This window comes from Acomys minous, assembly GCF_964271855.1.
Source record: "Acomys minous genome assembly, chromosome: 2".
NCBI classification, from domain to species: domain Eukaryota; kingdom Metazoa; phylum Chordata; class Mammalia; order Rodentia; family Muridae; genus Acomys; species Acomys minous.
This window is the reverse complement of record NC_140484.1, coordinates 40,551,355-40,576,651: the sequence shown is the minus strand read 5'-3', so window position 1 is coordinate 40,576,651 and position 25,297 is coordinate 40,551,355. Positions and strand designations below refer to the sequence as shown.

Below are 25,297 nucleotides of genomic sequence, written 5' to 3'. Positions count from 1 at the left end.
CCTGCAGACTTCTAGGGCTTGACTATTAGGTCTTATAATTTTGGAGGATGATACTATTAGGAACGTCAAAGCAAGCTGCATGAGGTTATAACACAAAGGGGGAGGAGACTGTTTGTGGGGAGGGAGTCAGCAAGGGTGGAGCAGGGCAAACAGAGAAGGCGCTGGGCATGAATATGAGTGGCTGCCCGCACTATAAAGATGCCATAGTGAAGTCTATTATTTTGTTCACTAATTAAAAAATCTTTTTGAGGTGTGACCCATGATTGTCCATAATACTTGGAAGTCAAACTCACTAGATCTACCTGCACCTCCCTAGTTATTTTTCACTCTGATGCAGAAAATGAGACCATGCTTGCTCAAGAAAGTCTGAGAGGTCACTGGCTTTGAACTTCCTCTGAAAATTATTCTACATACAAGTGGTCACTAGGCTTTGATTAGGTCTGCTCCACCTTCCTCCTCCTCTTTTCCCTCCTTCATCTTTTTTTTTGTGCTAAAGATGGAACCAGACCCTTGTGCATGCCAGGCAGGTGCTCTACCATAGACCTATAGCCTCATCTTATCTGTCTGTCTGTCTGTCTATCTATCTATCTCTATCTATCTATCTATCTATCTATCTATCTATCTATCTATCTATCTATCATCTATGTTTGTATATGTATATATGTATATACATATATATTCAACATATATATAATCATAATACAAGTGTAATTCTTTGAGTTAAAAGAAGAAAACTATGTTTGATAATAATTGAAATGATCCTCATTTTGCTGAATGCTCTAAAGGTCTTAGGAGACAAACGTTTCTGATGTTAAACATGCTTACAACCATCTTTTAGCTTAAAGAACCATCAAATTAACTTAAGCAAATGCCTATAGGACAATATTACTGACAGGATTGAGAGCACTCTTACTAAAGGTAAGAGAAGTAGTTCACACAGCTGGTTAAAGATGGACTGCAAGGAGGCGATGATAAAATTCAGTTAAGCAAACCCATGCGATCACCTGGCCAGCTCCCCATGTTCACCTCTCGCCGATAAGAATGCATTTCAGCCTTTGAAGTAAACAGCAAATGGATAATTGCTTTGCAGTTTTCCAAAATAAGAAATTGCTCCTCTTCCACTAACTTTCCTTTTAACTACTAATTATCCTGTAACCATGCTATGAGAAATGTAAAACCAGAGTTAGGCGTAGAGCTGCTGACACACTGAAGGGATCTGGACATATCTTTACGATGTGAAGCTTCAAACATTCAAGGATGTTTGAGGCGTCTGCCTTTGTAGCCTAGCCCTCTCTGCTGCTGTCAGAAGAAAGTTAGGAATGAAAAAAGGAAGAGTCTTTGTCTGTAGTGCATGCAGACTTCCACTTAGAATCAAGACATTATCTCCAACACTATGAAGTACATTTCTTTCCGTTCAAGATACTTTGCAATAATTAACTCCTTGTTTATTTTATATCGAGGCCTCACTAGACACCAGAACACACAAAATATTAAAGATATTGCTCACAGTGTGCTTGCTAAGACAATTGGGGATCAATTTAACACACTGGAATAGAGTGTAGCCAAGAAGTGCTAGTTACTTGGATGTCCCAACTTCCTGTGACAAGCCTTCCCTAACAATGTGACAGCAAATCTGAGCAGGGAAGGAAGAGTGAGAACTGTTCAGGCACTTGAGTGGGCACCCTCACATCCCAGAATCAGTGGCAATGCTGGGCACGCAGTGTGCTGAAGGCAGCTCACACTTGCTGAGGCAGTAGGCGAGCGAGCGTGCTGTTTGGAGTTGATGAAGATGTGCACAGCCAGACTCTGGCAGTTCTTATGGCCCATGTCACAGTCTTTGGCTTTAAAAGATAAATAAAGATGATCGGAATACCACTCTGGAAGACTCACTTTGAGTGTGGGGTAGAAAAGTGTCTTTTGTATATTTTTATACGTAAACAGTTTATAAGTGTCCACTTAACTGGAGCCCCTTGGGAAATTATTGAAGCTTTCTTAACCAGCTGCTTCCCACAGAAGGAAAGTACAACAATTTAGAAGCACTTCTTGCACGTTACAGAGCTCCCTGAAATAGCTATTGAATGCGCGGAAGCCCTGAAAGCATTCTATAATCATCTGCTGTTGAATTGATGATCTGCGGTGATGCTGAAACTTCCAGATGCAACGGTGAAATGACTGCCAATCTTTCGTGCGCTAAGAACCGCTGGAGTGCTTCTTCAAAGTGCGGATTACCAGGAACCTCTCCCAGGGATTCAGTTCCAACATGTCAGATTCCATGCTTGAAGTAAACATCTCCTGTGAACGCTCATGTCATGAGCCTGTGGAATAGGCTCCGAGAAACAGTGCCTTGGAGGCTCAGATTTTGCCTGTGTGTGTGTGTTGGGGGGGGGGAGGGGGCTTTTAAAAATTGACAAGTAAATTCTGTATTCTATCTGAATCAGTCCTGTTTCCTGAGTGTCAAGTAGGTACTTTCAGGTGACAAAGACATTTTCATGTCTACAGAGGGAAGGCTGTATTGGGGATGAGGGATAAGTTAGGAGCTCTTGGTGACATACAGGCGCCACATAGAGAGATTTATGGATGTGGGCTTTGGGAGCCGGCTGAGTGTGTTTATATCCTAGTATTATCACTCGTACTTGTGCAGGCCTGCACTTAATTCAGCTTCCTTATCAGTCAGATGGTGTGGTTGGGATTCTAGTGCTGTGATAAAACACCATGACCAACAGCAAAGTTTGGGAGGAGAGTTTGTTTGTTTGTTTGTTTTCCTTCCAGCTTGTAGTTTACTTATCACCAATCCATCAGGAAGGGAAATCAGGGCAGGAACCTAGAGGCAGGAAGGGAGGCAGAAGCCAAGGCTTTCTGGTTTGCTTCTTATAGCTTGCTCATCCCGCTTTCATATGCTATCCAGCACCACCCACCCATTGTCAGATTGACTCACTCACATCAGTCATCAATCAAGAAAATATTCCATAGGCTTGATCACAGGCCGATCTGGTGGGGACATTTTCTCAATTGAGGTTCCCTCTTCCAAAATGTACTCTAGTCTGTGTCAAGTTGACATAAAAGCTAGCCAGCACAGATGGTGACTGTAACATTTCCTGCTTCAGAGGGAGGCTGGGAGGATTTAATGAGTCAATACACATGGTCTTAGAGTGCTGCCTGCCGTCTGTTGACGACACACATGACGGCTATTGTATTAGTTACTTTCTAGTCATTGCAACCAAAATACCGAAGAACGGCGCCATGTGCAGAACTTTTATTTTGTGTCCCCGTTTCAAAAGTGTCAGCTCATCATGGCACCAAGAGAGTGGTGGGACAGAGGAAAGTTTATCACTGCACGCTGGAATCAGGGGAGGGACTGTGCGAATATTAGAAAGCAGCTGACTTTGATGTTTTTGGACTAGCCCCTTAGCCCTGGGGACCCTTATTATGGGCAGGCCCCCTGTGATGGTTGGGGTGAGAATGACTTCCAAAGGCTAAGATATTTGAATGCTTGGTCTCTAGTTGGTAGAACTGTTTTTGGGAAGGATTAGGAGGTGTGGCTTTGTTGGAAGAAGTGTGGGGTGGGCTTTGTGGTTTCAAAAGCCCACACCAGGCCCAGCCCCCAAATCTATGCTCCACCCCCAGCCCCCAATTTCAGGTACCAATGTAAGCTCTCAGCTACTGCTCCAGAGCCATGCCTGCCTATCTGAGGCTAAACTTCCTCCCTGCCACGATGGTCACGGACTCACCCTCTGAAACTGTAAGCAAGCCCCAATTAAATGTTCTCTTTTATATGGTGCCTTGGTCGTGGTAACAGACATCCCCAGCCCACACAGGGTGGGTATTTCTCCCTGAGTTTGACATCTCTGGAAGTGTCCTCACAGATATAGTGGGGCCATTCTTAATTTAGTCACGGAGACAATGAAAGTTGAGCTGTGATACTTCGAGCTCCATCTATCGCTTCCTTCAAGGAGAGAAAGAGGTACTGCTATGCTCTTCAGCCAAAGCGTGAACAGCAGAGACCCAAATTAGTCTTTAGCCAAGCACCCATCTTTGAATCTGAGCACATTGCATGCTATTTCATGGGAAAGTTAGCCATTTGCTCTTTTTGGAATGATAATGCAAAATCATGCTGAATTTACATTTTCTTGTGTCAATAAAGTTGTTCATTGACTGAGCTAGTCGTCCCAGTACTCTGGTTCTTTAGACCTTGGCTACTTCTGTTATAAACAGATCATTTGGGAAACTAAAAGCACAAGGGCAGGCCTAAACCCTTGAGGGTTGCTCACTTGACTAGGGAGATAGGGAGCTGTATGCCTCATTTTAGAAAGTGAACGCCAACTCCTTGACTTTTTCTGCTAAAAGCTCAGGTCTTGACAGAGCCTGACTCATAAACAGTTCTGCCTCTTGTATGGGATTTTAAACCCATTTTAAATTGTTTACCTGTATTATGGGGTGAATAGCTAGTGGACACAGTCATTAACAACACTAAGAAGGACAGAGAGCTCCATCAAACTCGTTGTTCCAGAAGAGGCTGTGTGAGACAGCCCATTAGCTGTGGGAATGGAAGTGCTGGTGGGGCAAGAGCATTTTGCAGGCATGAAAGGCCAGGAGCCATGAGAGACACTGCCAAGCGCTTGGCGGAGCCCACAAGGGCCCAGTGGAGGAAGCAGCTGGCAGCCACTTATTGCTCGTGAATATTATGTACCACAGCTGGGGGACCCACAGTTCAAAGGGAGCTCAGAGCAGCCTCAGCAGCAGTTAATGGTTCAACAACTTTTTAAACAGCTGGGGAGGTGATCCAGAAGCCCTTGGAGGTGGGGGGGGGGTGGTAGTCAATTTGAAATCATCATGAAATTCCTTCACATTCAAATAATCCCCATCACAGAACTAGACAGAAGACCTATAAATGGGCATCTCACATTTCTTCTCTTCTTCTTCTTCTTTTTTTAATGGCAAGCATTTCTTATAAGAAGAAAATTTTAGCTTATATTTACAGGGCTCTATGAGAAAAAAAACCCACCTATTTGAATAGACATAACAATCCTACGGTTCTCTCCAGAGAGTGGTTTTATAAGAGAATTCACATTTTAAAAACTGGTACATATGATGTTGTGAAAGTGGGACAAACTGAGGGTAAAACAAGCCTTCAGGATGTTGTCCATCCTCATGAAGGAAGCCAACAATGGTTTGATCAAAGAGGAAGAAGGGAGAGGTTGGATATATTCCTTTCACCGGTTCTGGTTCACAGTGTGTGTGTGTGTGTGTGTGTGTGTGTGTGTGCAACCAGACCTAGATTCCTGGTTGTATTAATTGTATTAAAATAAAATTAATCCTGAGAGTGCTTTCCAGGTCATAAACTCTTCCTGTTTTCTCCTATGCCCATTGTTGACATTCATTCTGTGGCACATGTTCTTTCTACCTGGCCATTGGTGGTGACAGCAGGAGTGGGCATTTGTCACAGCTTGAACTGGGGTTTGGAATCAGTCTGACAGCATCAAGGTACTTACTAAGTGTAACCAAGACTACAAGTAACTTCAGCAGCTAAGTGCTGGATGTATACCCTCATGAGGACCTGAAAGCATGGAAGGTTGGTACACACACACACACACACACACACACACACACACACACACACACACATACACGGGGGGGGGGTGGAGAGAGAGAGAGAGAGAGAGAGAGAGAGAGAGAGAGAGAGGAACTCAAGATTGATAAATTTAAGGTTTAGGTTTCATCATACTTTTCCACTGCTTCATCTCATTTTATTTATTTATTTTTAGCTCAGTTAAACTTGACTCATGTTACGTGTAACTAAAGAACCCCATTGAAACCACCAACCTGCAACTTGAGGAGTAAAGGGTAATATACTAACTCTCCTGTTTTACAGATGCTTCTCCTGGTAGACAGTGCTTGGAATCTTGTGATATTGGTCTTACAGTATGTGCTGGTCCATCATAAGTGGCTGAAGTACACAAACACAGCCTGGTCTCTTAAAGAGTTCCTAAAAGAAGTGGGCGTGCACTGCTCTCCATGTTCTCCTGGCTCCTGTATTCCTAACAAAATGCAGGTTGATGGGGCAAACCATCCCCAGAGAGAGCTGTGCTCCATAGATTTATATTTGGAATTTAAAATTTGGAGACTCTGTTAGGGTGTTTTATACAATTCTGCCTGTTTTTGCATTATTCTACTGGGTATTTACAGTTGTGTAGAAGCCCAAAGGGGAGCTTCAGGGATGCCCCAGATGTGGTTACAAAGGTATGTTACATTGGGAAATTCACTGGGCAATACAAGCATTTTGAAAAAAAAAAATACAGACACTTAAAATTACAGAACAATTCCCATGCAAGTAAAAAAGAGACTAGCGAGATTGAGGACACAACCCAGAACATCTAGGCAGGGCTGTCTTAGTTTCACCTAGGCCCCACTGCTTACTTCAGATGAAATTGACCCCTATTCTCTACCTACCCAATGAGGAACTCTCAGAGCACCCTCAGACCACACTGACATTACACATGTGGGACAGGGTATACACCCAAGGCCTCAACATTCCATTATTAACCAGAGCAGCAGCTGATTCTGACCTAATAGAGAATGTAAGAAAGAGCAGCGTGAATGGCTCTCTAGCTTCCCGGGCTCCTTCATCGTTTGCCACATGGACTCTATGGGCCAAATGGCTGTTTTCTTCCAATTTCATTTCACAATGGTGTTGCTGATGCCTGGTCCTCATGGGAAGATACATCCACACTTAGCTGAGAGTCGCTAAGAGTGATGCAAGTAAACTTTCAAACACTAACATGTAAAATAGTGTTAACTCTCTCACGTTTTAAGCTTTTCCGTAATAACTTAGGTTTTTATGTTCAAGAATTAGTTTTCTTATTTAGGCTATGATAGACAAAGGAATCAAGAATTTAGTGAGCCTGTTGACAATACCTTCCCAAACTCATCCTAGTGCAGGATTCTTGGGATGTTAGAAGCCTTTGGGAGGGGTGTCTCTTTCTGAGTTTACCTACAAATTAATTGTTTAGGTGCTGGTAGGGTCTTAGATTTAAATTCTGACTCTCTTGCTCACACTCTGGCCCATTTTCAGAAAGACACATGATTGCTTGAGTTTTAAATTTTTCTTTCATAAAGTAAGACAATGAAAATAGACCTTTAAAAACTCGGTCAACCTATGTGGACAGGGCTGCACACAATCAATTCTCAGCCACTGGGAATCACACATTGCTTCGACCACTCATGTGGTTTTGATCATTCATTGTTTTTTGTTTTCTTTTTTAATAGTAATCATAGGAGTACTACTTTGCTTTACGCTCCACATGCTGTGACATTATATCTCATATGCACATATATTGCATCTTTGATCTGTACTAAATGTTTGTGTAGTAAATAAAGTCACTATGACTTAGGAACACCTTTTCCATGCAGTGTAAAGTGGTGGCTGTGATGTTGTGTGAGTAGGGGAGCATTGCTTCCTGCAAAGTTAGGGCTTCAGGCTGTAGCACCTCACTTGGAAGGGGAAAGTCACGCCCAGCTCTTTCACTTAGGTGAGAGGTTAAGCTCAAACACAGAGAAGGGGATGGAAGGCTTTGTCTGGACTGAGCAGAAGACATGAATCCTCCTTACGCCTGAGCTTCAGAGTCTAACTAGCAATGTCCAATAGAAACAGACCCGAGAATCTGATGCTCTTGTGTTTGTCATTGCAACTTAGGGTAAAAACACAACTACAGGCAATTCTACTTTCAGGAGTGCTAGGAAAATAAATACATAACTAAGGATATCTCAAGACCTTACTACCCCAGAACGCACAAAGAAGGCCTGTGTCAAACATGCCTCCAGGTGTGGGCTGGAACCAGATGCTTCATTAGGTGAAGGGTGGGAAACAGACTTGAGAGCAAGACTGAGTGAGACACCCAGTTCGGGGCTTTGCCCTTGACTGTGAATATACTGTCACGTCATGATCTACCTTGGACTGGTCCCCCCTTCTTCTCTAACTTTGTCCCTATGGTCAGAGCAACAAGAAGGGAAGATATTTAGTGACCTATAATGAGGAGGGATGACAGGCCAGAGGTTTGAAGTGACAGCTGTCTTCACAGTTCAAAGATTTACTACTGATTTCCTTCCACCAGTTCTGCCTGGTCTGTTGTCTGCAACTGGTCCCTGAATGTCACAGATCGTCACCTAGGAAGCCAATTTCCCCAAATGAGTCAGATCACTCTCACCACGTCAGGAGCTGCCACTGCCCTGTAGAGTTGATGGAGAGGTTGACCCCTAGACACACACCATCAACACTGTGTGGTGTGAGCTTTGGCTTAGAAGATGACTCCAAACAACACGCTTATGGTACATGGTATAAGTTTGAACCTTTAGGATGTGGGGGAAAAAAAACCCCAGCCTTTTCTCTTCAACATTACAATGGAAAACATCTAAGGAGTCCTTAAAATAACCACACAGGAATGAGCGGTGGAGGGCAAAGAAAATGTCTGGAAGAACCTTTGTTTTTTTCTTTTGGACATCAAAGGGTGTTATACTGAAGGGAACTTAAAGACCAGGCAGTCCAGCCTACTCGTTTCCCAGACAAGAAAAGTGAAGGCCAGAAACAGATGGACTGCCTCCTCTAGTCATATGTGGCTTAAAAATATATATGTCTATTTATTTTTTCATGAGCTTTCATGCAAGTGACCAGTGTTATCTCATTTCCTGGGCTCTCAAATTCAGGATCTTCCCCAATCTAACTCTTATTTATAGTGTGAGTGAACCCTCTACTTTCCTCCATCTACAACGCGCATCCTCCACTTTCCCCATCATCCACTTTCATCTTGTGAAAAGTTTCCACTCCTCAGTGATGATATGAAACGCATTATTTCTTAAACAGACATTTCCTTACTGAAGTAAAATTCCTTTGGCCAACACCAATAAAACAATAGCTTAGCTTACACAGTCCCTTTTATGGACTGAATGGAATACTTACAAATTATCTCAGTCCTTAAAGGGCCCCAAGACACTTGTGGCACTTTCAGTCCTGTTATATAGGGAGTTTCAACTCTGTGTTTGGGGTTCTTAGAAAACACAATTCTATAGCTGTTGTAGCTTATTAATAATATAGCACATATTAACATGCTTATGAGGAGAGAAAAATGTACTCTCTAAAACTTTTGTCTTTAATATCTTTACAAATGGGGAAAAACTGATTAATTTATAGACACTGAAACTTCCTAGTTAATGGGTTTAAAACCCTAAATTCTTGAACTCTTACTAGATTGAAGTTTAGCACAAAGTATAAAGCACTGCTGCCTAAACTTTAATTTCAATGTGTGTTGAAACCGTGTTGGAGTCTGTTCTTTTAGGATGAAGTTCAACAACTGCACTGACATTGTGCTTTATTTTGTTACCATTTATACCTATTCAGGGGCAAACAGGCAACTGGTATAATCCTCCTGCTTTTTAAATTCTAACAGAGGCTGACTGATGCTCCTTTCCATTCTATGAAAATAAAACCTAAGTCTCTGCCCTTGAATATAACATTTTGGGTTTGTATGGTTTTTCTTAGGAATAGCTTCAGATTTTTCCATGGGTTTTATGAATAATAAATGTTGAGAATGGCCATTGTTATTTAAGATGTGACCATGAAGGAATAAGGGAAGTTTCTGTAAAGATAGGAAGAGCCTACAGTGAGTTGGAATGTTTTTCTCTTGAGTTAATGAAAAGTATTCCTTTGGGGAGTTCTGTTGGAGGGTGTTAGTTTTCCTTGCTAAATGCTCGTTGACAAGCCTGTGGTGGTGTTGGGAGGTGGTGAGGCCTTTAGCAAATGGGACATAGAGAAAGGAAGTTAGGTTACTGGGGACATGGCCTTCTGGGGGATATTGGAGGTTTTCTCTTTTCTTGATTTGTTCTTTGCATCTGGCCAGTATGAGGTGGGCAACTTCATTCCCTCATATGTTCCTGCTATGGTGTTCTGTCTTTTCAGCAGCCTCAAAATTACAATGAAATGACCATGGACTGAAACCTCTGAAATCATGAGCGAAACAAATCTCCCCTCCTTCTAAGTTGTTAATGTCAGGCCTTTTGTTATAGAGACAACAAGCTGACTTATACACTATTCCAAACACTGATAGCACCTGTGCCTCAGAATGTTAAGGCAAAAACCAAACCAAACCAAACCAAAACAAAACAAAAAGAACCCAAGCTCTCCAAACAAACAAACAAACAAACAGAACCCAAAACAAAAAACTAGATGTATTCATGCCTGCACTTGACAATGGATGTGAAATTGAGACAAATCAAGTTACATATCTGAATTTACTGGGCACAAATGGGAATCTATTCTTCATTTTGGTTTAGTCTTTCACTAATGTGATGACTATTATGAACAGTCTAGCAGGATCCACCATCTACACATGAACTCTGGTTATCCTTCATCAACTGGCTCCAGGGAATGCACACAAGGAACAATCCTTGTTTACGGTTTTCCTTAAATCCAATCTTCTAAAAATACCATTTTATTAAAAAGAATGGAATTGTGTACTTTTCTCTCACTAAAAATGGAGAAAATGGGCTTAAGCTGATCTGTAGAATCAGTGTTGCAATTGTTTTATTGCCATCAAATGTATGGCATTTGTCAATTTCTGTCTATTTTCTAAAACCTCAAGTAGCTCAAATCATGACCCAGAAACCAGGATGTAGATACTAGAGTAAATATATAAACACAAACATTTAACCTCCCAAGAAGAGACATAAGCTTAATCTTACAACACATCTGTTCTGAAGCATTTTAATCCTTCTTGTATAGATGTTACAAGCATGGTTTTTAGGCAAACACACTCCCTCCCTAGCAGAGTAGCAAGAGGTTTTGTTTAACTCTGTTTTCTTTAAGACCTTAACTTTAGAATGTAAATAGAGAGACCAAAACTTTTGAGAGTTCCAAAACACAAACTAGAAAAATTACTCGAGAAAAGAGAGAGAAAAAAGGGTGGAAGGGATATGGTCAAAATACATTATGTATTTGTATGAAAATATGCTTATGAAACCTACTACCATGTCCCATGAATAATGCACCAAGATAAAAGGAGACACCCACTACATCAATTCATGGGGAATACTTATACCTACTAGCCAGGAAGCAATTATAGACTTACATGCTGATATTCATATTGCTTCCTTTTCTGCACAGAAAGGCTAACAGTAGGTTCAAGCTTTACTCTTGATTGGATGAAAACTGAGATACAGAAAGCAAGTGACTTGCCCTTGGGAAAAGTTCTGTCGAGGGAAACTATCACTGTAAAGTGGTGTGGAAATGTTCTCCCTGGTAGTGTGTTAATTTTAAGAAACTTTATCATAATGAAGCAGCATATTTAACTCATGAATTTTTTTATAGCAGTGCTCAGTATGTGCAAAGTAAAATCTGATGATGTCTCCGAATAGCCTTTTACCTACCCCCTCTTAAAAATAAAGAGCTCCGAGGGCAGAGTGGGAAGTCTAATGATAAAAATATAACAAGTAGGATTCCTATTCTCTTTAACTAGGAATGAGTAGAAGTTCCCAATTTCTTACCTTCTGAAGATTTCAGATCTTAAGAAACCAGAGATACGTTAACATTTAAAATAATGTTCCTCTAAACATTATGGTGGGTGGATCTGAGCCCAGGGGTTCTGCTTGATCTAAGGCACCAACCAAGGATAAACCGTGCAGTCATCATCAAACCCCTACCCAGATCTAGCCAAGGGACAGAACATTCTCCACAGTTAAGTGGAGACTGGGGACTGACTCTCACAGGATCTCTGGTGCCCCATATTTGGCTATGTCCCTTTGCTGGGGAGGCCCAATGGCACTCGGAGGAAGGATAGAGGACTACCAAGAAGAGACTTGATACTCTAGCACCATATTCAGGGGGAGGAGGTCCCCCACAGCCACAGTCATAGGGAAGGGGGATTGGGGTGAAAACGGGAGGGAGGGAGGAATGGGAGGATGCATGGGATGGGATAGAAAATGAGATGTAATATGACTTATTTTATTTTTCAATAAAAATGTGTTAAAAAATAAAATAATGATCCTCTAAAAATTCTAGTACTTGAGAAATCAGTTTAAGATTAAAAAAATATGCTGAATGTCAGTCATTGATGCCTCTTCCTTTTATGATCACTTTACTTTGATAAATAAGTTCTCTCAATACTACTCTATGTAACAGTTTCCTGAGAAATGGAAACATTTCATCCTGGAGGGAAGCTCCTTAAGCAGGGAGGTCAACAACTCAGTAACTTCAGAAAGTCCCTGAAACTGGCCAGATTCCCTAGGCCCCTCTCTGCCCCAGTAAACAATAAAAGCAGAGAGTCCCTCAGAGTGGCAGAGCTAAGCTGCGATGATTAGGAGAAGAACCAGGCTACAAAGAGGACTCTGAGGCCAGGCCAGCTGCCTGGGAGAAGCAGAAACCAGCTGAGCTGCCCGGAAGAGGTATAGACCAAAGTCCCTTGGAAAGGACACTTTCCACCCTGTGGAGCTGCCTGCAGGCTGTGCAGTGTGCTCCAGGCTGTCCAGCTTTTGCGAACTGTCACCTAAGCTGGGGTGGGCCTTGGTGGTGCAGCTTTCTTTGAGTACTTTCTCCTCCTGTAAGTAACCTCTCACCCATATTCCTCTAAGTAACCCCAACTAACTGCCCCCCCCCCCCCCCCGTTAACCGTGTTGGACTCTGGTAGTATCCATGGTCTGCTGTAGGTTTTCTATCTGAGTTAAGTAGATGTGTGCATTGCATTTCCCCAGCAAAGTTGTCATAGAGAGTCCTCCTCCTGAAGATCATCATTAAGTTAAATCAAGAAACAGATTTCACGTTGCTTGCATTCAACCCTGGTATGCCCATGTTGAAATAACCCAAGGGCAGACATCTATGAAGAGATCAGAGTGGAAAGGAAATTAAGAGGTCATCAGGCTAATCGTCCACTCTGAGTAGGACTGTTGTTAGGCACACCTGAGCGCTAAGCAGACAGTGTGTAGCAGGGCCTGACAGTGGCATGCTGCTTCACATGGCAGCCCACTCCTGTGTTCAGAAAGCCACACACAGCATTCGATGCTTCTTTCCAATTTTGCATAAAAATCTAAGTGATCTTAATCTTGGCCCAGACCCTGAGTCCTGTAGGGGCGCAACCTTCTCTTCCTCACAGACGAATCTGAAGACTTGTTTCTGCTTCAGGTGTCTGCTCTGCTGATGACATTGACACACCTGTGGGTCTGTCTCCTTGGGCTCTGATCTGTCAGTATGGTCCTTCTCCCCAGCCAGGCATGGTGGTCTACATCTATAACCTTGCCATTTGGTAGGCTGAGGTGGAGAGTGCAGGGCTCATGAGTTCAAGGTCAGCCTCGAGGAAACAAGCCAGGCCCTGTCTGACACTCAACCAGCCAAAACCCAAAACTAGTCCTCGCACAAGGCAACATGTATGCAGCTATGCTGTTGAGAAATTCCCCTTGCTCATGCAGGGCTCCTTTGGGGATGGAAGACATATGATTTGAGGACTTACCTTTGCCAGTGTCTCATCATCCAGGTGATTCTTCTGAATCACATGTTGAAGTGCAAAATAGATTTTTTCCTGAAGCTTCTGGACTTTCCTTGGTTCTATAAGCCAGGCTCGGTCTGACAAGGAAAAACCAAAGAATAAGGAGAATGCATGCAGGGTTTACTTCACTTGCTTACACGTGTGAACACTGAGTTTCAGACCCACCTCAAACCACTTAGCTTTAAATTGCTTTCGATGGTACATACTTATTTATATGAAATGTGAACATCTTATAAACACTAATGCGGTGAAGCCAGCTACACATGGTATAATGATATAGGGAAGGCATTTGAGTCAAACAAACTCCTTCTTTGTCTAGTGCTGGTGACTGCTTCAATGTCTCCTCCTTCCTCCAGACCCAGATGCTTAGATTTTCTTTCAAAGCAGAAACAAATGACTCAAAACTATATAGGAATACTGTCGATAATTGCAGACCCCTTCCTTCATCAGGTATAAAGCTGGTACCGTGCTGTAATTTATAGAGCACACACATCAATTTCAGAAATATACTTCCTGCCCTGAATTAAGTGATAGGTAAGTTACCCCTTTTCCTTTCCTTGTTCTGGTACACTCTCTTTTTCCTAATGTGCTCTCTCTCTCTCTCTCTCTCTCCCCTCTCCACTTCTTTCTTCTTGTTCTGTTTAGAAGATTGATACACCATGGTGACAAAGTGTGGTCTAGTATCATTGCCTCAGTTTGGTCAAGGGACTCTGGGAGTCTCCAAATGCTGAACAAATACTCATGGAAAAGCACTTGGCCATGATCCTCCTGAACGTAGTTCAGGTCAGGTGAGAAACTTGATTCTGTAATCTTAGACAAGGCAAGGACAAGTCAAGCCAAGAGTTAAGCAAACCCTTACGTAAGTGAGCACAAAGGACTTCAGTGACAATTGTCAATCAGAATAAATGATGTTCCCTTCTCTTCCCTAAGCTGATTTGGAAGTAAATAGACAGTAGCTATCAAGTCAGTAGCCTGGGGAAAAGTGGAATCTCACTTGAGAGGACACAGGTCTATCTTCTGTCTCCTCTAAACATGGTACCATGCCAGGATGACAAAAAGGGTGCTTGAAATTGCAAAGCTTTGGAGTGTGGGTGTGCTACCAGGGCTAGGAGACTCCCCACTAGGAAGAGAGATAAGACAAATAGAATGCCTCCAAACTCTTCAGAGAATGAGGCCAGCATCTATATTTAAAAAAAAAAAGGCCACAGTTCAGTTGATTTCTAACTCATGAAGACCAGCCTAGTGTCCTGGGATGGTCATTTCTGTAGCCCTTTCAAGCTGAAGATGGTGTGTCTTCAGCATTGGCAGCTGAGAGTTCCCTGAGCTCCACAAATGTGCTCAAAGAGGAAAGGAAGTCAGTCTTTATAAGGCTTTTCTCTTGAGTAAGCAGGAAGCAGAGCAGGGTTGTCTTCTGCTTATGTAGAGCCATCTTCCGGGAAGCAGAGCTTAGAGCAGACAATTAAATGTGATGAGAACATGAGAGGACATATTTAGTATGTAGTTGGTATATAAAAAGGACTTTTATCACTTTCCCCTATCTGTGTTCATGTTTCTGGGCCTTTCCACTTTTGATGAAAAGGGTCAAATAAAAACCAGAAACAACATTTTGAAGACTTGATTGGACTATCAGAGATCATAATGTGAGGAAGACGGACTGTGCATAGGAAGATGCAGAGGCACCCGTTTGTGAATGTAGCTAAGATGACATGTCAGAGATATGATAGAATCATTATTGAAAAAACTTTTTTTTTCTAGCCTTACTGAAAAAAATTAGGTTATAAGTAAAGAGATTGATCTAGGAGAAAAATGAATTACAGAAAGAATTAATCTTAAAAGCAGAAGGGTTATATTCTTCATTCAAGAGAGATGACAATGAGCTGTTATGCCACATAGCTAATAGAGTGACTCTAGTCAAAGAGAGAGCATACAGTTACTATCTTAGTATTTTAATTATATTAGTATGATTATACATTGCTTAGCTGTTTATTGTTACACTTCAAGCTGCCCATTCACTTTAAAGTGTGTCCATTGCTACAGTCTTAGTTGATTCATAAATGTCACATTTTAGCTTTGGAAAACAGTTTAATATTGTACTATACTTTAGAGGTAGAGAAGGTGCCCCCCCATTAGAGTCTACTGCCTTATTTTATCAATGAAGGTACTACAGCTTTGGAGTCATGCAGATAAATAATGGCATGCCACAGTGTCTGAGATTCTTTCTCTTCCACTCGGCAAGCCCCGGTCCACAGCTATCCTTCCCCCTGGAAACACTACTACTAAGAAAAGAGCTACTTCATTTGTCTCAAAAGATGAGTGCAATGCATGCTAAGTAGAAAAGTCAAGGAAAGGTAATTAAAGTCCCTACATTTGGTTTTTCACTTAAGTATTTTCTCTAAGTTTCTATCTATTTGACTGTACATCAAAATTATTTTTCTTTACTCTTAAATTCAGAATAGAATCCAGCTGTTCAGTGAAACCACTATTCATTTTTATTATTTATTGCGGAACAATTTTGCTTACCTAGATCTGGGGTGATTCCTGCCACATGAGGCATTCTTGTTTCAGGGGGAAAATTGGCCATTAATGAATGTGAAGCTACTTGCCTTTGCATTGTACAAAAATATCAAACAATTGCTAGAGAAAATACAGTCCCCTTTAAAGTTATTTCTTGAACACTTTGGCTTGGGTAGGTGTAATTGATGTTAAAGATAGTGAAGCAGGTTTGAAAAGAAGGCAAGAGACCGGTGCCTTCCTACCTGGGGATATCAGAACAGCAGAGGAGAACAAAGCGATCTCCTCCTCAGTCAGCTGCAAGGAACACAGATTCTTCGCAAAGTCAAAGGCTTCATTCACCAGGTCATCAGAACCTAAAAGGAAGAAGAAATCTTAAGCAGACATCCTTGAATTTGGAATGGGGCACAGTGAGAAACACCTCATTATCAAGTAGGTACTCAAGGGTTTGAATATTAGAAACCAAGACAGGACATGCTAAGCCCACAGTCAAACAAAAGCGGTTTGATTTTAAATGTAGAATGGGTAAAGTGGGCGCCACCTCTGTCAGGTAACGAAAGATAATGTTAGTGATAAGGGTTAGTGAGTATTTGGTATAACATCATCTGGGAACACATAACCTGAGTCCTAAAACTCTGAAAATACTTCTATCTTAAAAATTGCAACTAAGCTGGATTTGGTAGGCACCTGCATAGGATGCTAGCACTCAGGAGGATGAGGCAGGAGGATTGAAAGTTTAAAGTCAGCCTGGGGGCACAGTGCAACTTTGTTTCACACCTACAATGACTGTCTAGACATGAGCTGAACAAGGACAATTATAGATGGGGAAAACAAAAGGCCTTAAATGCCACACAAAGACCTGTAGACAGCTAAGGAATTCTGAGAGTGGGGGAAATAGTCTTCCTCAGAAATTGGTCCAATACCAAACGGTCAGCCCTGAAATCAGCCCTGAAAAGAAACATTGCACTGATGGGGCAGGTTATGTTTAGAAATATTTATTTATGTACTTCTACACTTATGCTTGGAATAATAATTAATGAAAAAGCTGCAAATCTGAAAGAGCAAGGAGGGGTGTACTGGAGTGTTTGGATGGAGGAAAGAGAAGGGGAAAAATGAACTAATTATATTATAAGTTCAAAAATAAAAGAAGAAACAGAGGCATTTAATAAGTGACTTGAGAATCCTTTATACTAAAACCATAGATCACAGAAAACCAAGAGCATTCTACACTGGGGCTCAGGTGGTGTCGTTTGTAGTGGCTTTCGAACCCAGCAGCATGAGGTATCCAGGGTCTTCAAACTGAGACTTCTTATACAAAGCTCCCAGCCCCCAAATCAGAGTGATTTTCATTGTCTAATTAAATGGCTCACAGGTCAGTTTCTTACTCCTTGTGAATTTTGGCAAAATAGCATTGTATCTGTGCTCTGATCTCTGTAAATGTTTATTTGATGAAGCTGGAAATATCCCGAAGCTGCCTGCCAAGGCTTTTCCTCCTTTCTTGAAAATCTAGCCTTGGGAAGGACATGGGTGCATATCAGTTGTGGAAGGGGAATGTTGCCAGCCCATTGGGCTTGCCGTTGGCTGTCATATCAGGTAACAGGACAAGAGGTCAAAGGGCAGTGGCTTCTTCGGTGTCCATGGGCAGGCATGGAACAAGCGGCCCTATCGGTTTTGCAGACCTTCCCTGGCACCAGCCCATCTTTGCTAATGTTATCCTCATGCCTAATCCTAAAGATTGGATGTGAGGACACTTGGCGCCTCCAAAGGCTGAGCCTGCTGGTGTGGCCCACAAGAATGGTCTAGGGGCCACTCTGACCAATTCAGTACCAACTCTGTCCGTGCTCCTGGAAACTCACAAGTTCACAGGTAGACACACAGTCTTTTGGGTGGGAAACAAGTACAGCAACAGGCTTTGGTGGTAATTACACACAGTGATTGCTCTTATCTTGACCAATGATTACAAATTTTCATAAGAAAGTTAGAAGTTGCTTCTATAGACCACCAGCAGGCTGCATAGTATTCTCTGTTGAGCAGTGAAGTGGGAGCTAGGAAAAATGGTGGCTGTACAAGGAATGGCCTGGAGTGGACCCAGCTCATTTTAGCATCACTCTTGTTTACTTCCACAAGGCCTCAATTGTGCCAGTTTTAATAGGGTTTGTGGTTCTCCCCTTCCTTCTTGATTTGGAGCTGTGATTACGGGAACTCTGGAGGGGTGCATGAAATACTGGACCCTCACCTCGTCTAATGCCAATCAAATAATGAGAGTCTAGCTTCTACCAAAGCGTCAAGGCATGCCATTTGATATTTTAGACTAAGTAGGGAAGCTGGTGACACTTAGTAGAATTGTGTTGTGATCCAAGGGTAACTTACCTAAGGCTTTGAACATCTGCATTCCTCCATATTTTCCTTCAAACAGAACAGTGTTGTTTAGTGGGTTGAAGGCACGGCACATTCTCACTAAAACCACTTCCAAGCAACCTATGAGATAAAAGAATTAAAAATGCATATGTATATGTCACATCCAACATATAAAGTGGTCCTCAGTGCATCCTATACAGAGCTAAAATAATTAAAATTGCATATGCATATATAATATACCCAACAATAAAGTGGTCCTAGTGCATATGAGACAGGAAACATTGTACAATTTTCCTTTTTTGATAGAGGATCTCTGTATTTAGCCTATGTTGCCTTTAGACTCATAATCCTCCTGCCTTAAAACCCAGGTTCTGGATGTGACCCCCAAAACCTAGGTCCTTTCAAGAGATTCTTTCTTCAAAAGCAGTCACTTCAGGGGCCAGTGGGATGGCACAGCTGTTAAGAGCATGCACTGCTCTTCTGGAGGACCAAAGCTGGGTCCCTAGCACATGTCAGGAAACTCCAACGTCAGGGGATCTTAGTCTCTCTTAGTGCCTCATATTGTAGGCACACACACAGACACACAGACACACAAATGTACACGCGCGCACGCACACACACAAACACACACACACACACACACACACACACACACACACAGAGGTGGGGGAGGAGGGAGACAGACAGACAAAGACAGAGAGTAGTAATTTTAAAAATAAAGATCTTTTGATACTTAGATAAAGAATTAAAGAGAACATATACTTTAAAGATAGATAAAGTGGAAGGCAGGTCACCTTTTGTGGGGAGGAGTGGAGCATTACATTTAATTTTTTGACTAACTTTAAATTCCATTCCAGCTTCTGATAAGTGGCCCCGGAAGGGTGTGCCTCAGCCACATGTGTCTGCGAGCTTTGGTAAAAGCTTCTGGAAAACCACCTTTGAGTTTTCGCAACATGGAATAGCAGGAGGTTTGGGGGGGGATAATTCCACTCAGTCTTGCATTATGTAGGACCAAGGAAAGCTCCTAGCACATAGTAGGTGCTTAATAACATTTACTGAATGAAGATAGTGCCCTTGATTTGGCTGTATCTGTGCTACCTTCCACATGCCTTCACTTTCTATTTATGTTTTTTATTTTGTTTCCCATGTTTTGCTTAATTTTCTTTACTCTTAGCCTGTGTGTTTAAAGACAGGAGAAGATGCACAAATATTAACCCAGCATGGCCATCTTGTCACCAATGGGAACAGATAGCATTTACTGTGTGTCTGCACTACAGAAAATACTTTCCTTGTCATATCAGCCACATGCAATGACCATTTCATGTGAATTTTACATGGCTTCATGTATGTAGGCATCACAGGAGGCTTTAAGGTGCTAAGTGCCTTTACGCTGAAGACAATATTTATACAGGAGGAAGAGGAGATGTTTATGATCATGTAATTCAGTGGCTTCCAAATACCAGCCCTGAATTGGTGATATATGGATCTCAGGCATGGGGCTGCACTCCATAATCTGTAATAGTGACTACATCTCTGAACTGTTCCTAGTTTGGAGTTCTGTGTTTCTAGTCCCATTCTTTATTTTAAAGGCTAGGACACTGACATCTTAAGGTTTTAGTTCAAGGTCATACAGCAAGTAGGTCAGGTATTATTATTATTATTATTATTTTTTTAAAAATTTATTTATTATGTTTACAGTGCACATCAGATCATATTATAGATGGTTGTGAGCCACCATGTGGTTGCTGGGAATTGAACTCAGGACCTCTGGAAGAACAGGCAGTGCTTTTAACCGCTGAGCCATCTCTCCAGCCCCCAGGTATTATTTTTTTGATGAGAGTCACAAAAGTATTATCTATTCCACATTTCCAAAACCTTATTGTAGAAGCCATCCTTGGCACCTTTGACCCTGGGTAGGCATTCAGAATGGCATCAACTGATAGAGGGTGTACACAACCTAATGTGACTTCTTAAGGTGTGCCTGCTGTGCTGCGTGAGAATTTTGGCTTCTGGAACCCAGTGATTATCTGCCTGAAGTCTAGGCCATCTATGGAGGAGATGTCTTTCTTACAGGGACAGCAACAAAAACCCCAACCCAGATGCCAGGCTGTCACCAGCGGATTGTTCTCTGTGTGAGCAAGAAAGTGGATTCTCCTGTCCTGATGGGAGTTGCCTTAGTGCACACCAAGAAAACAAGCATAGTAGGGGCAAGCCATTCTTCTGAGCCCTATGAACTGTAGCTTTGAGAGCAAAATAAGTAAATGATTATTTAGCTACATTTTAGGATGGTTAGATAACTGACAGCACTGAATTTAGTGCTCCAGTCAAAGTTTTTGCCCATTTATATCCCTGGTGAAGGACTCACCATGATGTTTCCATAACAACTCTATGTGGCCCGTGTTCAAATACCAGCTTTATCATGATCTGTGATATTGAACACAGCCTTTTACCACTCTCCATCTTTGCCACCTTTGCCACCTTTGCTTCAAGTATGAAACGATACCAATCTCATAAGAATAAATGAGACCCCAGTTATTATTTTCAGTGTGGAAGATGAACCCAAATGCTACCATGTTCCTTTTTGGGGGGCGTGTAGGGCAACAACATCTTCAGTATTAATCCTATGTGTTAAAGAGAGCATCAAAGAGGAAGGAAAAGTCCCAATACAGAGGCGTTTCTTCCAGTAGATCCAGGCTGCAGGCGATTCTCATTAAAATGATTGGACGTGACCACAGAGGCCCACACTCAGGCAGCCTGGGTGTTTTTTGTTCTCTTGCAGGAGGCAAGGAGCTGGTTTTAGCGCCAGCTCAGCAATTCAGCCACCTTGCCACGCTAATTACTTTCGCTGCCTGTCAAGCTGGGCATCTCAGCCTCCGCAATTAATAGCTCTATTTTCAATATGCAAAATTGTATTTGACTTCAAAGGGGGGAAATGAATGAATATCAGGGCGTCTTTATTATTGACTTTCCTTAGGGAATTAGCTGACAGTGTGGGTGGTAAAGCGACCTACCTGTGGAAGCAGGATTTTCTAAGCGCACAAGAGTGCTGAGGGTCAAACGGTCCCTATCTGAAACGGGCCTCCACACGTCACAAGGCTCACCTGACTTCAGAAGTAAGATCTGATCATTCTGACACAGCTCCATGAAGCCTGTGATCCGCTTTGCGAACTCCACCACGTACTGGATGGCGTGGGTGATCTGGATGGCACACTGCTGCCACAGAGCCTCCCTGGACTGAAACAGAGGACACAGCCCTTGAGCTGAGCTGATGCAGTGCAATGCCCCACCCCTGACTTGTCACTGCCACCCAAATGGGAAAGTCAATTGATTTTTGCTTTCTTTCTCGTTTCATTATGTGAACTCCATTGTGCTCAGTTGCCAAAGTACCTGAATCTATGTTTATAGAATCTATGTTTATAGAATGCAAAACAATTCTGTTTCTTCACTATTTTCCCCATTTCTTACCGAAACAAGCTCAGTCTTAGTCCACTAGCTGAAAACAAAGCCCATGTTCAGGAATAGTGATTTTATCGAAGTGTCCACCATAATACTATCTTTATGGGAACCTGGTGGGCACCGAGCATAGTATTTTTATGTTGTGTTCTTTACACATAATTCAAGAAAAAAGACTCTAGGTTTTAATATTTTGTTTGTCCATTATTTTATGAGGAGGGCGAAGTTACACCATATATCCCAGGCTGGCCTGGAACAGAAGATAGAGCTCAGAGGGCCTCAGTTTCATAAGATCCCTCTGCGTCAGCCTCCTGAGTGATGGAATTACAGGCAGAAGCCACCAAAGTTAAGTTAGAAATAGTTTTTGTTTGCTTGTTTGTTTTGTCTTAATTTTTTGATATAAGAGAAATCCCATGGGAAAGCTATGAATTCAAATCAGGTCACTCTAAAAAGTATTTTAGAACCTCAACTGTATTTTAATATGTGAGTTATTTTCTTTGCATCAAGGAACTTAAGTCTATGTGGCTGTGAAGTCTACCTTTATGGATCGTCTTGTGTTTGTTTTCATAATTATGTAAAGGAAGCAAGAATTATATTGGCAAATTGCCTAAATCATACATTTAGATAAACACATTTATGTTACTAAATTTCCATCAACTGGCAGATCTTGTGATTGTCAGTTTCAATATGAAGTCAAGTAATATGAATCCTGAGCCTCCAGGAGCAACTCTTTCCTTTAAATGTGTCTAGAATACTTAGAGAGGCCAGATTAGATAGCACATGGTGAACTACCTTCTTGTAGGGTCATTTCTAAAAATGTTGGGCAGGAATAAAAGTGTAGAATGCTTTGTTCTTGTGTTTGTTTAAGAAACCTTTGGGCATCTTTTTTTTTTTCTTTTTTTTGGTGATCATCTATTGTCTTCTAGTCCTTGGCTGAACTCATAGCTACCACGAGAAGGTCCCAAACCATCTGACAAAGGCATCATGGCATCATCTCCCTGATCATTCAAATGGGGCTATGGCTTTCAATCAGGGCAGGTGGCTTCTGGGGAACTTTTGGCACCAAGGAGATGTGTTTGTTTGCCATACTGTGTGTAGGCTGGCATGTTGTAGATACTCTGAGTCAGTAGAAACCAGGTAGGCAGTGAACTGCCCCTACAATGCACAGAGTGGCCCAACAGCCAAGAATGCTCAGGCCTCAAATGTCAATAGTGTGGAGATGAATAAACCAGAATTGGTAAGCACAGAGACTTCCCCATGGTCTTAGGAGTACCTTGCTTTGATACGCTTTTATTTCCTCATAGGTGTGGGTCTGCCATGCCAGCTGATGTAGCTCTTCCATTGTGTACTGACATGTCTCCAAGTGGGACTTGATGATGTTTTGTGCAATTCGATCTATGAGGAAAAAAAATAATCAATTTGAGGTTTTGAGTTAAATCTTTCTACAGCAGGAAATGGTTCCAAGAAGATAGTCTGTAAGAATGCAGCTGGTGATGGGCTAAGTGCACAATCATGAGAACATCTAAACCCCACCTTCTACCTGACTATATTCAAACTTAGTGAAGAGTTTCTCATCTCCCTCTTTGATAATAGCTTTGGTATATTGCAAGTTGTAAAGCATTCAAATAACTGTCTTTAAAACATATATTCAATTACCCCTCGCCAATTCACTTTTTGGCTGACAACTTATAAACAATTTAACATATGCACTCAAATACTCAAAAATGTTTCAAAATCACTGAAATCATATTTTATAGCAGGGAGAAGGGATTAAGTATATGTGTCTGTGCTCGTTTTTAAAAAATAGGGTTAATTAATACAATGAAAAAGAAAGCCTGTTTGTGTGGAGAAAGGAAACAAAGTAGAAAAGCAAAACTTTACTCAGTGACATGTATTTCTATCTCCATGTGGTGCTATGTGTGTATCTCTCAGTGTTAACATCAAGAGCAAGCAATAGGAAAGGCCCGTTGAGTAGGTAACTAATGAAGTTCTTTCATAGAGCCATCAAATTCAATCTTATATTTTTTCATGCGATGATACTTTTGTTAAAACTTTATAAACAAGACAATGGTCATATCAACAAAAGGGAAGTGACAGATTATCTTTTGGGCTGTTTGTCTCAAGTAGGTTGTATTTTATATTCTGTCATAAGTTGCTGTCATTTTGGCTTTGGTTGAGTGATAAAACTAGACAGGAAAGCTCCCCTGAAAATCTGCTAGGAGTCACCTGTGTCAGATGGAGCTGCCTGAAGGTTCTTCATAACTCCACATGCAGTTTGAATACAAGGTAAAAAGAAAAGCTTGAAAAGCCAAAAACACTCATGAATCCTGTATGTGGGAAGTGCACAGAATGAAGACAAGCAACTCTGCTCAGTAAGTACTGTTCTTCCACAAGTTTTCTTGTGTTTCAGGTGCTTTTGGAAATGTAAACTTGCTTTTATTCTAACTTGTTTTACTTTGGTTCTCTAGGATAGGTCTTCAAATAATATACAGGTGTTGCATATGTCTCTCATTGTGTTTCTGGTATATATGGTGTGAAGTCGGTTGCATTTCAGTGACGGAGAGGATGAAAAAAAAAAGGTAAGCTATGCTTCTAATGAACTTTCTAAGTGAAATTCTCCCTAGCTGATTGTCTGGCACATTGGAAACTGAGTAAATCGTAGCTCAGTTATCACTGCAGGACATTCTGTGTGATTTCTCACCAGGGAGGCAGAATGAAGAAGTTGGATGGAGACAAAAGAGAGAATTATTTTGTATTTCAGTTAGTGCTACTGAGGGGAGACATTTCAATCCATGCTAGCATTTTTTAAACCAGAACTGTAAAGTGACAGAGATCAAGACACCACAAAATGCTAACTTATGATGATGGTCATATCTTGTTGGCTTCAATACTGATATTTCTAGCCTTTTAGCAGATTATTTTACGAAACCCTTTCCTTATAAATCTTATATTCAAAGTTTATTAAAAATCCTATGTTGTAAAGAAGGGTAGGAATTGCTCTCTATGTTGTATTAAAATAGATTGGTAAGTCATGGTTCATTATTTTTCAATTTCATTTGGGGAGTCTAATTATTTATATTCCAAAACACAGATCTCTGTTCCCCAGTCGTTATGGAATGAACACCTAACAGTCAAGCTTTACAGTGTTCAGACCCAGGGAGGCTTATTCTCATCTTCAAAGGGATGCTGATTTGTTGGTGATTTGCAGGCTTCAGGGTTTATAAGAAAAACTAGAATTGCTACTTAGAATTGAACTGCAACTGGTGATCTCCTCATCCAGGTTATCTTTGGGGAACTCTGGACCAAAGTTTAAGAATCCTCTCGTGTTCTGCTCCTTGACATGTAGTTTGGTGGAGTATTAGAGAGGGGCACAGGGACAGTCTCTACGTGGAGGAGCTGAGAAGATGGTCGCCGTGTCTGTACACTCACTTCAGGACTTGGCTGCTTGTGTACTT

At 41.6% G+C, this 25,297-nt stretch overlaps 1 protein-coding gene across 1 annotated transcript in view; it reads right to left on the bottom strand.

Moving 5' to 3' along the window:
• The window catches only part of RORB (RAR related orphan receptor B), a 185,609-nt gene that overhangs the window by 8,107 nt on the left and 152,205 nt on the right, over positions 1 to 25,297 (bottom strand). Inside the window, exons 5-9 of the mRNA XM_084773785.1 lie at positions 23,116 to 23,237; positions 21,491 to 21,623; positions 18,402 to 18,509; positions 16,277 to 16,387; positions 13,485 to 13,597 (exon numbers count right to left, since the gene is read on the bottom strand). Of these exons, the coding sequence (XP_084629911.1) occupies positions 13,485 to 13,597; positions 16,277 to 16,387; positions 18,402 to 18,509; positions 21,491 to 21,623; positions 23,116 to 23,237 (587 nt within the window). The remainder of the gene's footprint in view (positions 1 to 13,484; positions 13,598 to 16,276; positions 16,388 to 18,401; positions 18,510 to 21,490; positions 21,624 to 23,115; positions 23,238 to 25,297) is intronic.